At 37.4% G+C, this 16,119-nt stretch overlaps 1 protein-coding gene across 1 annotated transcript in view; it reads left to right on the top strand.

Moving 5' to 3' along the window:
- Window positions 1-16,119, top strand: part of IFT74 (intraflagellar transport 74) — a 105,375-nt gene that overhangs the window by 37,628 nt on the left and 51,628 nt on the right. The window contains exons 9-10 of the mRNA XM_073228414.1: window positions 1,147-1,285; window positions 2,457-2,519. Of these exons, the coding sequence (XP_073084515.1) occupies window positions 1,147-1,285; window positions 2,457-2,519 (202 nt within the window). The remainder of the gene's footprint in view (window positions 1-1,146; window positions 1,286-2,456; window positions 2,520-16,119) is intronic.

Raw genomic sequence — 16,119 nt, 5'->3', positions numbered from 1 at the left:
GTTTCATTATGTTTATGTTTTGTTTAGTTATTATAAGATGTTCTTTGTAGGAAAATTTCTGAGTTTAGATTATCTTACTCTAGTAGGGTATGAGTGTGTGAAGAGTGTGTGGTTATGTGGATCTGTAGCATAGGTAATGATTGTGAAAACTATAGAAGATACAATATGTGAAAGAATAATAGGATAATCATTTTGAAACTCAAAATGGAAATTTATGATCTTGGGACTAAAATTTTATTTTCAGACAGCTTTTATTATGTAAATCTTGAAGTATTTACTTGATAACTAGCATCTTTTTTTTTCAAATTTTTTTCTCTATCCCATTAATAATTGACCTTGCATAGGTAAATAAGTGGCATATCACTGGTATTTCTTGTGATTATATGATAAAGATGGTTATTATCCATAATTAATTTCACAACTACTACTATATGATTGTACTTATAATGTTCTTATATTTTTAGGGAAGTTAATTTACTATTTTGCAGCGCTAAAATATAGTTAATAATTTTTGAAATACCAATTTTAGTTAAAGCAGTAGATAAAATGGAATTTAATGTAAAGCTGTAATTTTTTTTAATCCAGTTGCTCTCTAGGTCTCTTACTCCCCACTTTCAATCAGAGCTGTGTTACTTTTTATAATTTACATGGTTAATTTCCATACAAGGTTTCATTTGGCCAAATAATGCTGTAGCTGGGTAGAGCAAAAAGAATCTGTAGTCAGAAGAAATTTGAAAATTACTATTCTAAAATGTAACTGTCTTATTTGTCTTGAGGGTATGATAACAAAAGTATAGCTACATCCTCATATGTATAAGGCTTTAAGGATTTCTGAGATAATCTTTGTATTTTCTTTTAGGAAAGTAAAGAAAAATGGGCAGTAAGGAAATAGGATTTAGGGATTGAGAAAAGAAAGACATAAAATAAGTCTGTGCTAATGGGGCCAAATTTTGTACAGATCAAGTGGGTTTTTATTTTTTATAAATCTATAAGGACTAAGGATCTTTAGATCATGAGCTATGGTTGAATAACTTTTAATTAAAACCCTATTTAATTGGGACTGTGACCTGAGTAAAATTGTTTTGTTTTTGTTTTTTGTCTCAATATAGTCTCAAAAAGAGAAATATTGCGTACTTTTTATTTCAGGAAAGAAAAACAAATTAGAACTGTAGAAGAAGAAATTGAACAGGAAAAAGACGCAGCAGATGGCATTATAAAAAATATGTCTCCTGAAAAACAAGTCAAGTACATAGAAATGAAAACCACAAATGAGAAATTGTTACAGGTAATACTAATTACTACTCTGTGCCAGCCATATAGCAGTTTTGCTACTAAAATTATAATCTGAAGATGGGCAGCATGAGCATCTCCTGAGACCAACTGATCTGAATCTTCTTTTTAACAAGGTCTTCATTCATATGGACATTTATATTTGAGAAGCATTGATCTAGAAAAACTTCATTTTCTTAGGCTGCATGATGACCTAGATTTTACTGTATATGTTCAGTTCTATTCATCCTTCATGGTTGCATATCATAAAGACACATGAGAATATTTGTCTTTAATGGAACATTAAAAGGCCTCATATATCAGAGCTATATGGGTATTTACTTTCTTTTCTTTTTTTCCTGCCTGCTAAGCAGCAAATCTCTTACCTGCTGTGCTTGTGATTTGAACAGCTTTTGGCCCTTAATCACGGTTTCAAATAAGCAGTTTGGGTGCTTGCTGAGATTATTGAAAATCCTTCCAACATTCAGTCATGGTGATTCAGATTTGTAAATTGGTGCCCTTTCATGCCCAAATGTCCCATAACCAATAGTTAATAGAGAATTAATCCCCACAAATGCTAACAGTAAACGCAGTTCCAGTTTCTCAGATAATACTTCATTGACAATTTAACATAACTTTTTATTGTAGACAGGATTTATAATATAAAATGAAGCAAGAACAAATAATATTATCGAAATGCCAAAGTGATATTAAAATATAGTTAATCTTGCACAGGGTTTTGCATGACTAATCTGTTCAAGAGTCTTGTCCCTAGGAGTGAGCCACCTAAATTGGTATATAGGTCTTGGCCCTAAAAGAAATTAAGCAAAAGGTATGAAAATGTGATTAAAAATAAAAAAACATAAATTTAAACAATGACATAATTAATTTGAAGGCTTTTGATATTTAATATTCTCAGCACAGTTGATGTACTGTGAAGAAGTCTGGCTACCTTTATCAAGCTAATAAATTATTTTTTAAAATAGATCATGGCAAAAATTTTAGGAATAACAAATTTGGCAGAAATGGAAATAATGATTGTTAATAAATTCTAGTCAAATCACAAGATACAAGGGTTGAAGATGTTGACAAAATTTACTTTTGTTACATCTGTATTTGAAATGTTTGGAAACAAATTGTTCTTAGTATAACTTGCATATATATTTGCCTTTTTCCTTATTCTTTAGGAATTAGATACACTTCAGCAACAACTAGATTCACTGAACATGAAAAAAGAGAGCCTGGAAGCTGTAAGTATAAAATCAAATAAAGGTTATTAGATTACTCAGCTACAAAAGCTAATTCAACTAAATATATTAATGGAACTATTTCAGGTACATATTTATTTAGCAGTTTGCTAACAGGAGTATAATTTTTTTCCCATTCTAGAGCACAAATGTCCTAGTTTGGGAAGAACAAATTATATTCAGTTATTGAGTACCTGCTGTGTACCAAAGATAATTCTGCCCTGCTAGAGCACACGAAATCTAATAGTAATTTAAAGACATATGAACAAGATATTAAAAATGAAGCGAAAGAGACTTCAGTTCATCACTTTAAAGATGTAAAATTTTGCGTTTGTTTTCTTACTTATTTAAAGCAGGTTTAACTCACAAAACAAAACTTGTTTATGGTAAAAAAAAATTGAGTAAGATGGAAGTTAAAATGCCTGTTTCTTTTCCCTCTTTCCTGTGAGAACTATGCTTCCATTTATTGAGTGCTTACTGCATGCTTTTTTTGAACTCTTTACGTATATTACCAGCTTTGTCATTTAAGGTTAACAAAAATCCTATAGTCCTATCTTTGTTTTACTATTGTGGGAAACCTCAAGTGGAATTCACCCTTGATGTGCTGCTGCTGCTTTTTGTATGTTTATTGTTTTGTTTTTCCAACTAACATTCTCTTCTGTATGTTTGTTCACATCAGCTCTTAGAGGTCTCCCTCATCATTTTAAATTATTTCATTGTATTACATTGTATGGCTGTAACACACAGCTTTGTAAGTAAATAGGTTATTTGTAGTTTTTTTGGAGTTATAACCAATGCTGCATTGAAAACATACAATTTTTGCAAAGTTACATAAGATAATTTTTTTTTTACAATGGGCCAGAAGGTATATACTTCTAAAATTGTGACATTGCCAAACTGCCTTCCAAAAAGTTTGTTCATTTTCAACTGTAGATTCAATGTGTAAGAGTGCCTATCTTCCTCTGCATTTATTTAGAACAAGCATTATCCACCTTTCCCAGTTTTGCTTGTTTAATAGGTAAAGATTACTATATTGTTTTAATATTCATTTATTTATGTATGAAGTTGAGCATCTTCTTACATATTTTATGGCCAACGTATTTCTTTTTCTCTGAACTACCTTTTCATGTCCTTTTTACTTCAGTATACTGTCTACCTCAAGCTTTGCCTTCCTTTCCTGATTCCCTATGGATTCAGGTAGATGTAATAAAGAAAGGAATAGTAGCATTTGTAGATTGACAAGACTGCTGTCACCTAGCTTGCAAAAGACATAAACTTGAGTATTTTGTAACAATTCTTTTGGAACTTTGCTGTTGAAAAAGTAGCTTTCTTAAAAATATTAATATGGCTTCTATGTCAGATTGTTCACACATGGGTACACATAATTTTTATTTTCTTGCATGTCAATGGTAATAGAAATATGCTCTAATGAGTAAGAACCACATTTAGTATTAATACAGATGGCCACACCATGTGTACTAAACATAATACCCCTCAATCCCCTTCTCCCTCCCTCCCCACCTGCCCTCCCACACCCCTCCCCTTTGGTAACCACTAATTCATTCTTGGAGTCTCAGAGTCTGCTGCTATTTTGTTCCTTCAGTTTTGCTTCATTGTTATACTCCACAAATGAGGGAAATCATTTGGCACTTGTCTTTCTCCACCTGGCTTATTTCACTGAGCATAATGTCCTCCAGCTCCATCTATGTTGTTGCAAATGGTAGGATTTGTTTCTTTCTTATGGCTGAATAATATTCCATTGTGTATATATACAACATCTTCCTTATCCATTCATCTACTGATGGACACTTAGGTTGTTTCCATATCTTAGCTATTGTAAAAAGTGCTGGATGAACATAGGGGTGCATATATCTTTTTGAGTCCAATAAGTTGTATTCTTTGGGTAAATTCCAACGAGTGGGATTCTGGGGTCAAATGGTATTTCTATTTTTACTTTTTTGAAGAACCTGCATATTGCTTTCCACACTGGTTGAACTAGCTTACATTCCCACCAGCAGTGAAGGATTGTTCTCCTTTGTCCGCATCCTTGCCAGCATTTGTTGTTCTTAGTCTTTTCAATGCTGGCCATCCTTACTGGTGTGAGGTGATACCTCATTGCGGTTTTAATTTGCATTTCCCTGATGGTAAGTGATGCAGAGCATCTTTTCATGTATCTGTTGGCCATCTGAATTTCTTCTTTGGAGAATTGTCTCTTCATATCCCCCACCCATTTGCTAATTGGTTTATTTGCTTTTTGGGTGTTAAGGCATGTAAGTTCTTTATATATTTTGGATGTTAACCCCTTGTTGGATATGTCATTTACAAATATATTCTCCCATTCTGTAGGATGCCTTTTTTGTTCTATTGATGGTGTCCTTTGCCGTACAGATATCTTTTAGTTTGATGTAGTCCCATGAGTTCATTTTTGCTTTTGTTTCCCTTGCTCAAGGAGATGCATTCAGGAAGAAGTTGCTCATGCTTATATTCAGGAAATTTTTGCCTATGTTGTCTTCTAAGAGTTTAATGTTTTAATGACTTACATTCAAGTCTTTAATCCATTTCGAGTTTACTTTTGTATATGGGGTTAAACAATAATCCAGTTTCATTCTCTTGTATGTAGCTGTCCAGTTTTGACAACACCAGCTGTTGAAGAGGCTGTCATTTCCCCATTGTATGTCCATGGCTCCTTTATCATGTATTAATTGACCATATATGGTTGGGTTTGTATCAGGGCTCTCTAGTCTGTTCCATTGGTCTATGGGTCTGCTCTTGTGCCAGTACCAAATTGTCTTGATTACTGTGTCTTTGTAGTTGAGCTTGAAGTTAGGAAGCGAGATGCCCCTACTTTATTCTTCCTTCTCAGGATTGCTTTGGCTATTTGGGGTCTTTGGTGGTTCCATATGAATTTTAGGGCGATTTTCTCTAGTTTGTTGAAGAATGTTGTTGGTATTTTGATAGGAATTGCATTGAATCTATAGATTGCTTTAGGCAGTATGGCCATTTTGTCAGTATTAATTCTTCCATCCATGAGCATGGGATATATTTCCATTTATTGGTATCTTCTTTAATTTCTCTCATGAGTGTCTTGTAGTTTTCAGAGTATAGGTCTTTCATTTCCTTGGTTAAGTTTATTCCTAAGTATTTTATTCTTTTTGATGCAATTGTGAATGGAATTGTTTTCCTGATTTCTCTCTCTGCTAGTTCATTGTTAATGTATAGGAATGCCACAGATTTCTGTGTATTTATTTGTATCCTGCAACTTTGCTGAATTCAGTTATTCTGGTAGTTTTGGAGTGGATTCTTTAGGGTTTTTTATGTACAATATCATGTCATCTGCAAACAGGGACAATTTAACTTCTCCTTGCCAGTCTGGGTGCCTTTTATTTCTTTGTGTTGTCAGATTGCCATGGCTAGGACCTCCAGTAATGTGTTGAATTGAAGTGGGGAAAGTGGGCATCCTTGTCTTGTTCCCTATCTTAAAGGAAAAGCTTTTAGGTTCTCACTATTAAGTATAATGTTGATTGTGCATTTGGCATATATGGCCTTTATTATGTTGAGGTACTTACCCTCTATACCCATTTTGTTGAGAGTTTTTGTCACAAATGGATGTTGAATTTTGTCAAATGCTTTTTCAGCATCTATGGAGATGATCATGTGGTTTTTGTCCTTCTTTTTGTTGATGTGGTGGATGATGTTGATGGATTTTTGAATGTTGTACCATCCTTGCATCCCTGGAATAAATCCTACTTGATCGTGATGGATGATCTTTTTGATGTATTTTTGAATTCTGTTTGCCAATATTTTGTTGAGTGTTTTTATGATGCCACTTGTCTTTGACTTCAGTACATGTATGCCTAAAATAATGATATTTTGAAATGTCCAGTATTTTCAAATCAAAAAGCATAAGTAACTAACAGTAATTCTGTTTAACTTCTGCCAGATTTCCTTGTGGGTTTTTTTTTTTTTGGACTCATTCTTCAAGAAAACATTATGTCAGATATCAATCAACTAGTATTTATTGAATATCTACTGTGTGCTCATTACTGTGCTAAGTATTACTTATTCAGTTCACAGGGATTTGAGAAAATCAGGTGAAGGATCAGCACAGGCTTGAGTCTTCAGGAACAGTTTTACCAAGTTGCAATTTTTTTTTGACTTCTTTTTTTTTTTGGTATCATTAATCTACAATTAATGAGGAACATTATGTTTGCTAGTCTCCCCCATTCAACAAGTCCCCCCAACATACTCCATTAGTCACTGTCCATCAGTGTAGTAAGATGCTGTAAAATTACTACTTGTCTTCTCTGTGTTGCACAGCCCTCCCCGTGCCCCCCCCCACATTATACATGCTAATCATAAGGCCCCCTTTCTTCTCCCCCCCTTCTCCCTCCCTTCCCACCCATCTTCCCCAGTCCCTTTCCCTTTGGTAACTGTTAGTCCCTTCTTGCATTCTGTGATTCTGCTGCTGTTTTGTTCCTTCAGTTTTTCCTTTGTTCTTATATTCCACATATAAGTGAAATCATTTGGTACTTGTCTTCCAAGATGCAATTTTAACAAGTCTATAGTTTGTTCAAGTAAAAAAGAAGGGGAAGATACTATGGAAAGTGATACCTCAGAACATCTGCATTTCTCCTATATGTATTTTATTATCATGCTTTTTCACCTGAACACAATTCGTACTTGAGCTATAATATAACCCTATGGGCTTTCAGGCATTTCCTCTTGTTCACTTTTTCCTTCTTCTAAGATTCCTTCTCTTTTGCTTTCAAAAAAGCAGATATCTTCTGTCTTAAAAATTTGGTCTTCCTTGTGCTGTAGGCCTGACCACAGATTTCATCATTATCTTTTGTTTTTGTTACACTTAGAAAAATTATTGAGATTTCAGATCCTCAGTTTCCTCATCTGTGAAATAGAGATGGTAGTAGTACTATCTTACAGAGTTGTTCTGTGGATTACAGATAGTGTTTAAAGAATGTATAGTATAGTGCCTGGCACAGAGAAGTGCTCAATAAATAATAGTTTCAAATGCCATTTTTATCATGATCATCACCACCACTGATATCTGTAGCTCTTTTATCACATCCCTTATTTTCTCTTTGTGAACTACAGCACAGTGGTGAATACACAATAACTATTTTACTTTTAAGTATTAATTTCCTAGTACTGCTGTAATAAATTACCACAAACTGGTAGATGGAAACACCAGAAATTTTCTCTCAGTTCGGGAAGCTAGAAATCTAAAATCAAGGTGTCATCAGAGCCATGTTCCCTCTGAGACTCTGGGTATAATCTTGCCTTTTCTCTTCCTGGCTTCTGCTCATGGTATTCTTTCCTTGACTTGTAGCTGTATCACTCTGATCTCTGCCTGTATCATCATATGGCACCGCCTTGTTTGTCTCCTTCTTAATGGATTCTCTTCTTGTAAGGACACTAGTCATACTGGTCCGTATTAGAGTCAACCCTAATAACCTCATCTTAACTTGACTAGGTCACATTCACAGGTACTGGATTTTAGGACTTCAACATATCTCTTTTTTCCCTCAGAAGATTTTTTTTTTTTTGAGAGGGCATCTCTCATATTTATTGATCAAATGGTTGTTAATAACAATAAAATTCAATATAGGGGGGTCAATGCTCAATGTACAATCATTAATCCATCACAAGTCTAATTCTCATCAGTCTCCAATCTTCTGAAGCATAACGAACAAGTTCTTACATGGTGAACGAATTCTTACATAGTGAATAAATTCTTACATGCTGAACAGTACAAGGGCATTCATCACAGAAACTTTCGGTTTTGATCACGCATTATGACCTATAAACAATCAGGTCAAATATGAATATTCATTTGATTTTTGTACTTGATTTATATGTTGATCCCACATTTCTCCCTTTATTATTATTATTATTTTTATTTTTAATAAAATGCTGAAGTGGTAGGTAGATGCAAGATAAAGGTAGAAAACATAGTTTAGTGCTGTAAGAAGGCAAATGTAGATAATCAGATGATCAGGTGTGTGCCTATGGACTAAGTATTAATCCAGGCTAGACAAGGGCAGCAAAACATCCACGGATGCAGAAGATTTCTCTCAAAGCAGGGGGGGTGAGGTTCTGAGCCTCACCTCTGTTGATCCCCAAATTCTCACCTGATGGCGCCCCTGCGACTGTGCCTGTCTTAGGTTGTACCTCCCTTGAGGAATCTTACCCGTCTCTGGCTAACCAGTTATCTTCCGGGGCCATCCAGGGAAATGTAAAGTTGGTAAGTGAGAGAGATGCCATATTGTTTGAAAAGGTTAGCTTTTTACTTCTTTGCAGATTTATGCCCTGTGGCTTCTATGCCCAGCACTTGTCTCGAGGTATCTTTACCACCTGGAGGAATTATGATACTCGGTAAATTCGATATGAGGCACGAATTCTATTTAAGGGTTGTAATTAGGAAGAAAGAAGAAAAGCTACAGATGTAGCATATGGAAGTAAACAGGGGAGGATTGTTTATTTCTTTGACATATCTTCTTGTAGAGTACCTTAAGTATGTATAGGTTTTAAACTACTAACTAATTTGCACACACATATTAACATAATAGGAATACGGTGACATAAACAAAGCAAATCTATAATTACCATCCATCTCCAGTGAAGCCAAGAAAACCATTTCGGCACCCTAGGCATTTGTGAAAATTTGTCTATGATATGATGGATATTGTCCAACTGTACTTGAACCGTCTGAGAGAAATCAGACAAATTAAAGCAGCCCATTTCTGGGATCTGTTCACATCCCATATGTTATTTTAACCGTAGATAGTCTATAGTCATAAGATTTTGCAGTGCTACACCTTGCACCCCTCCCAACTCCTGGTTGAGTTCTAACAGTACAGATCCGGTCAAATTCGTTGTCTCACTGTATGCACATGCCAGCCTAGACATCTCCCTCCTCATTCCAGTGGCAAGTCCAGGAGACGGTGGGCTGGATGCAGCCACAACCGCAGCATCATCTGGATCCCTGTGGAGGCTTTTCATGATCATCCCCTGGCACAAGTCCTCCAGAGAGTGCTGATGCCGGAAGCTCCTCCTCATATCGTATCTTAGTTCATTTTCTGGGTATCCAAGATAGGCCTTGATCTTCTGCATAGAAACAAACAGACCCTTTGCCCACACTTTGGCATGCCCTCTATACCACTGTGCAGAACTCATTGGAGGTCAGCACACAGTAACTGCTTTTTTTTTTTTTTTTTATTAAGAGAAAGGAATATTATCAGAAAAGAGTACCTCCATAGCTGATCATCTGACACCCTTTAAGTGATCAACATTAAGGATATTTAAAGCATGCGTTGATCTTTGATTTACCAATGGTTTTATCCTATCAAGGAGTAATCCCCCTTTTCTTTCTTTCTTTCTTATTTTTTTTTTTTAAGTTTTTATCTATACCTACATGAAGAATACTATGTTTACTATGCTCTCCCCTATATCAGGTCCCCCTTAACAACCACATTACGATTACTATCCATCAGCTTAGCAAAATGTTGTAGAGTCACTACTTGTCCTCTCTGTGTTGTGCAGCCCACCCTCCCCTTTCTCCCTCCCCCCCATGCATGCTAATCTTAATAACCCCCTTCTTCTTCTCCCCCCCTTATCCCTCCCTGCCCACCCATCCTCCCCAGTTCCTTTCCCTTTGGTACCTGTTAGTCCATTTTTGGGTTCTGTAATTCCGCTGCTGTTTTGTTCCTTCAGTTTTTCCTTTGTTCCTATACACCTCAGATGAGTGAAATCATTTGGTATTTCTCTTTCAGCTCCATCCATGTTGCTGCAAATGGTTGGATTTTTCCACTTCTTATGGCTGAGTAGTATTCCATTGTGTATATGTACCACATTTTCTTTATCCATTCATCTACTGATGGACATTTAGGTTGCTTCCAATACTTGGCTATTGTAAATAGTGCTGCGATAAACATAGGGGTGCATCTGTCTTTCTCAAACTTGATTGCTGCGTTCTTAGGGTAAATTCCTAGGAGTGGAATTCCTGGTTCAAATGGTAGGTCTGTTTTGAGCATTTTGATGAACCTCCGTACTGCTTTCCACAATGGTTGAACTAATTTACATTCCCACCAGCAGTGTAGGAGGGTTCCCCTTTCTTCACAGCCTCGCCAACATTTGTTGTTGTTTGTCTTTTGGATGGCAGCTATCCTTACTGGTGTGAGGTGATACCTCATTGTAGTTTTAATTTGCATTTCTCTGATAATTAGCGATGTGGAGCATCTTTTCATGTGTCTCTTGGCCATCTGTATTTCTTTTTTAGAGAACTGTCTGTTCAGTTCCTCTGCCCATTTTTTAATTGGGTTATTTGTTTTTTGTTTGTTGAGGCATGTGAGCTCTTTATATATTCTGGACGTCAAGCCTTTTTCGGATGTGTCATTTTCAAATATATTCTCCCATACTGTAGGGTTTGTTTTTGTTCTATTGATGGTGTCTTTCGCTGTACAGAAGCTTTTCAGCTTAATGTAGTCCCACTTGCTCATTTTTGCTGTTGTTTTCCTTGCCCGGGGAGATACGTTCAAGAAGAGGTCACTCATCTTTATGTCTAAGAGGTTTTTGCCTATGTTTGTTTCCAAGAGTTTAATGGTTTCATGACTTACATTTAGGTCTTTGATCCATTTTGAGTTTACCTTTGTATATGGGGTTAGACAATGGTCGAGTTTCATTCTCCTACATGTAGCTGTCCAGTTTTGCCAGCACCATCTGTTGAAGAGACTGTCATTTCCCCATTGTATGTCCATGGCTCCTTTATCAAATATTAATTGACCATATATGTTTGGGTTAATGTCTGGAGTCTCTAATCTGTTCCACTGGTCTGTGGCTCTGTTCTTGTGCCAGTAAATTGTCTTGATTACTATGGCTTTGTAGTAGAGCTTGAAGTTGGGGAGTGAGATCCCCCCTACTTTATTCTTCTTTTTCAGGATTGCTTTGGCTATTCGGGGTCTTTGGTGTTTCCATATGAATTTTTGAATTATTTGTTCCAATTCATTGAAGAATGTTGCTGGTAATTTGAGAGGGATTGCATCAAATCTGTATATTGCTTTGGGCAGGATGGCCATTTTGACGATATTAATTCTTCCTAGCCATGAGCATGGGATGAGTTTCCATTTATTAGTGTCCCCTTTAATTTCTCTTAAGAGTGACTTATATTTTTCAGAGTATAAGTCTTTCACTTCTTTGGTTAGTTTTATTCCTAGGTATTTTATTCTTTTTGATGCAATGGTGAATGGAATTGTTTTCCTGATTTCTCTTTCTATTGATTCATTGTTAGTGTATAGGAAAGCTACAGATTTCTGTGTGTTAATTTTGTATCCTGCAACTTTGCTGTATTCTGATATCAGTTCTAGTAGTTTTGGAGTGGAGTCTTTAGGGTTTTTTATGTAAAGTATCATATCATCTGCAAATAGTGACAGTTTAACTTCTTCTTTACCAATCTGGATTCCTTGTATTTCTTTGTTTTGTCTGATTGCCGTGGCTAGGACCTCCAGTACTATGTTAAATAACAGTGGGGAGAGTGGGCATCCCTGTCTGGTTCCTGATCTCAGAGGAAATGCTTTCAGCTTCTCGCTGTTCAGTATAATGCTGGCTGTGGGTTTATCATATATGGCCTTTATTATGTTGAGGTACGTGCCCTCTATTCCCATTTTGATGAGAGTTTTTATCATGAATGAATGTTGAATTTTGTCCAATGCTTTTTCAGCATCTATGGAGATGATCATGTGGTTTTTGTCTTTCTTTTTGTTGATGTGGTGGATGATGTTGATGGATTTTTGAATGTTGTACCATCCTTGCATCCCTGGGATGAATCCCGCTTGGTCATGGTGTATGATCCTTTTGATATACTGTTGAATTCTGTTTGCTAATATTTTATTGAGTATTTTTGCATCTACATTCATCAGGGATATTGGTCTGTAATTTTCTATTTTGGTGGGGTCTTTGCCTGGTTTTGGTATTAGGGTGATGTTGGCTTCATAGAATGAGTTTGGGAGTATTCCCTCTTCTTCTGTTTTTTGGAACACTTTAAGGAGAATGGGTATTATGTCTTCTCTGTGTGTCTGATAAAATTCCGAGGTAAATCCGTCCAGCCCCGGGGTTTTGTTCTTGGGTAGCTTTTTGATTACCGTTTCAATTTCTTTGCTTGTAATTGGTTTATTTAACTTTTGTGTTTCTTCCTTGGTCAGTCTTGGGAGGTTGTATTTTTCTAGGAAGTTGTCCATTTCTTCTACGTTTTCCAGCTTGTTGGCATATAGGTTTTCATAGTAGTCTTTAATAATTCTTTGTATTTCTGTGGAGTCTGTCATGATTTTTCCATTCTCATTTCTGATTATGTTGATTTGTGTTGATTCTCTTTTTCTCTTAATAAGTTTTGCTAGAGGCTTATCTATTTTGTTTATTTTCTCAAAGAACCAGCTCTTGGTTTCGTTGATTTTTGCTATTGTTTTATTCTTCTCAATTTTGTTTATTTCTTCTCTTATCTTTATTATGTCCCTCCTTCTGCTGACCTTAGGCTTCATTTGTTGTTCTTTTTCCAGTTTTGATAATTGTGATGTTCGACTATTCATTTGGGATTGTTCTTCCTTCTTCAAGTGTGCCTGGATTGCTATATACTTTCCTCTTAAGACTGCTTTCACTGCGTCCCACAGAAGTTGGGGCTTAGTGTTGTTGTCATTTGTTACTATATATTCCTTGATCTCTATTTTGATTTGTTCATTGATCCATTGATTATTTAGTAGCATGTTGTTAAGCCTCCATGTGTTTGTGACCCTTTTTGTTTTCTTTGTAGAATTTATTTCTACTTTTATACCTTTGTGGTCTGAAAAATTGGTTGGTAGAATTTCAATATTTTGGAGTTTACTGAGGCTCTTTTTGTGAGCTGGTATGTGGTCTATTTTGGAGAATGTTCCATGTGCACTTGAGAAGAAAGTATATCCTGTTGCTTTTGGATGTAGAGTTCTATAAATGTCTATTAGGTCCATCTGTTCTAGGGTGTTGTTCAGTGCCTCTGTGTCCTTACTTATTTTCTGCCCAGTGGATCTATCCTTCGGGGTGAGTGGTGTGTTGAAGTCTCCTAAAATGAATGCATTGCAGTCTGTTTCCCTCTTTAGTTCTGTTAGTATTTGCTTCACATATGCTGGTGCTCCTGTATTGGGTGCATATATATTTAGAATGGTTATATCCTCTTGTTGGACTGAGCCCTTTATCATTATGTAGTGTCCTTCTTTATCTCTTGTTACTTTCTTTGTTTTGAAGTCTATTTTGTCTGATATTAGTACTGCAACTCCTGCTTTCTTCTCACTGTTGTTTGCCTGAAATATGTTTTTCCATCCCTTGACTTTTAGTCTATGCTTATCTTTGGGTTTAAGGTGAGTTTCTTTTAAGCAGCATATAGATGGGTCTTGCTTTTTTATCCATTCTATTACTCTGTGTCTTTTGATTGGTGCATTAAGTCCATTTACATTTAGTGTGACTATTGAGAGATATGTACTTATTGCCATTGCAGGCTTTAGTATCTTACTGCCTAACTTAGCTCGCTTATTGAGCTGTTATATACACTGTCTGGAGATTCTTTTCTTCTCTCTCTTCTTATTCCTCCTCCTCCATTCTTCATATGTTGTGTGTTTTGTTCTGTGCTCTTTTTAGGGGTGCTCCCATTTAGAGCAGTCCCTGTAAGATGCCCTGTAGAGGTGGTTTGTGGGAAGCAAATTTCCTCAGCTTTTGCTTGTCTGGAAATTGTTTAATCCCGCGATCATATTTAAATGATAGTCGTGCTGGATACAGTATCCTTGGTTCAAGACCCTTCTGTTTCATTGCATTAAGTATATCATGCCATTCTCTTCTGGCCTGTAGTGTTTCTGTCGAGAAGTCTGATGTTAGCCTGATGGGTTTTCCTTTATAGGTGACCTTTTTCTCTCTAGCTGCCTTTAAAACTCTTTTCTTGTCCTTGATCCTTGCCATTTTAATTACTATGTGTCTTGGTGTTGTTCTCCTTGGATCCTTTCTGTTGGGGGTTCTGTGTAATTCCATGGTCTGTTCAATTATTTCCTCCCCCAGTTTGGGGAAGTTTTCAGCAATTATTTCTTCAAAGAGACTTTCTATCCCTTTTCCTCTTTCTTCTTCTTCTGGTATCCGTATAATACGAATATTACTCCTTTTGGATTGGTCACATAGTTCTCTTAGTGTTGTTTCATTCTTGGAGATCCTTTTATCTCTCTCTATGTCAGCTTCTATACGTTCCTGTTCTCTGGCTTCTATTCCTTCAATGGCCTCTTGCATCTTATCCATTCTGCTTATAAACCTTTCCAGGGATTGTTTCACTTCTGTGATCTCCTTCCTGACATCTGTGATCTCCCTCCGGACTTCATCCCTCTGCTCTTGCATTTTTCTCTGCATCTCATCCCATTGCTCTTGCATATTTCTCTGCATCTCTGTCAGCATGTTCATGATTTTTATTTTGAATTCTTTTTCAGGAGGACTGGTTAGGTCTGTCTCCTTCTCAGGTGTTGTCTCTGTGATCTTTGTCTGCCTGTAGTTTTGTCTTTTCATGGTGATAGAGATAGTGTGCAGAGCTGTTACAAGTGACTACTGGAAGAGCTTCCCTTCTTGTTGGTTTGTGGCTTTCCTCACCTGGGAGAATAGCGACCTCTAGTGGCTTGTGCTGGGCAGCTGTGTGCAGACAAGGCTTCTGCTTCCTGCCCAGTTGCTATGGGGTTTATCTCCGCTGTAGCTGTGGGCGTGGCCTGGCTCGGGCTGCTACTCCAAAGTGGTGGAGCCCCGTTGGAGGGGGAGTGGCTGGGAGGCTATTTATCTCCATAAGGGGCCGCTGTGCTCCCTGCTGCCCATGGGGTTAGTGTGCCCAGAGATCCCAGATTCCCTGCCTCTGGTCTAAGTGACCTGTCCTGCCCCTTTAAGACTTCCAAAAAGCACTCTCCAAACCAAAACAACAACAGCCACAATGAAAGAGGGAACAGAAAAAAAAGGAAAAAACACATGATTTTTTTTTTGTTCTCAGGCGCCCGTCCCAGGCACCCGCTCACTGATCCTGCTGCCCTGCCTCCCTAGCACCAGGGTCCCTGTCCCTTCAAGGCTTCGAAGAAGCACCCGCCCACTGGTCCCGCAGGGAAAAACGCGCAATATTCTTTGTCCTCAGGCGCTGGTCCCAGGCACCCACTCACCAGTCCCGCCGCCCTGCCTCCCTAGCACCAGGGTCCCTGTCCCTTTAAGGCTTTCAAAAAGCACTCTCCAAAAAGAAAAAAAAAAAAGGGGAAACACACGCGATTTCCTCCGTCCTCAGGTGCCGGTCTCAGGCACCCGCCCACCGGTCCCGCAGGGAAAAACGCGGGATATTCTTTGTCCTCAGGCGCCGGTCCCAGGCACCCTCTCACCAGTCCCACCGCCCTTCCTCCCTAGCACTGGGGTCCCTGTCCCCTTAAGGCTTCCAAAAAGCACTCGCCAAAAAGAGGAAAAAAAAGGGGAAAAATGCGCGATTTCCTCCATCCTCAAGTGCCGGTCTCAGGCACCCGCCCACTGGTCCCGCAGGGAAAATCGCGGGATATTCTTTGTCCTCAGGCGCCAG

The sequence above is a fragment of the Manis javanica genome, chromosome 2 (genome assembly GCF_040802235.1).
Source record: "Manis javanica isolate MJ-LG chromosome 2, MJ_LKY, whole genome shotgun sequence".
Lineage (NCBI taxonomy): Eukaryota > Metazoa > Chordata > Mammalia > Pholidota > Manidae > Manis > Manis javanica.
The sequence above is the reverse complement of the archived record's forward strand: the minus strand, read 5'-3'. Positions and strand labels throughout refer to the sequence as shown.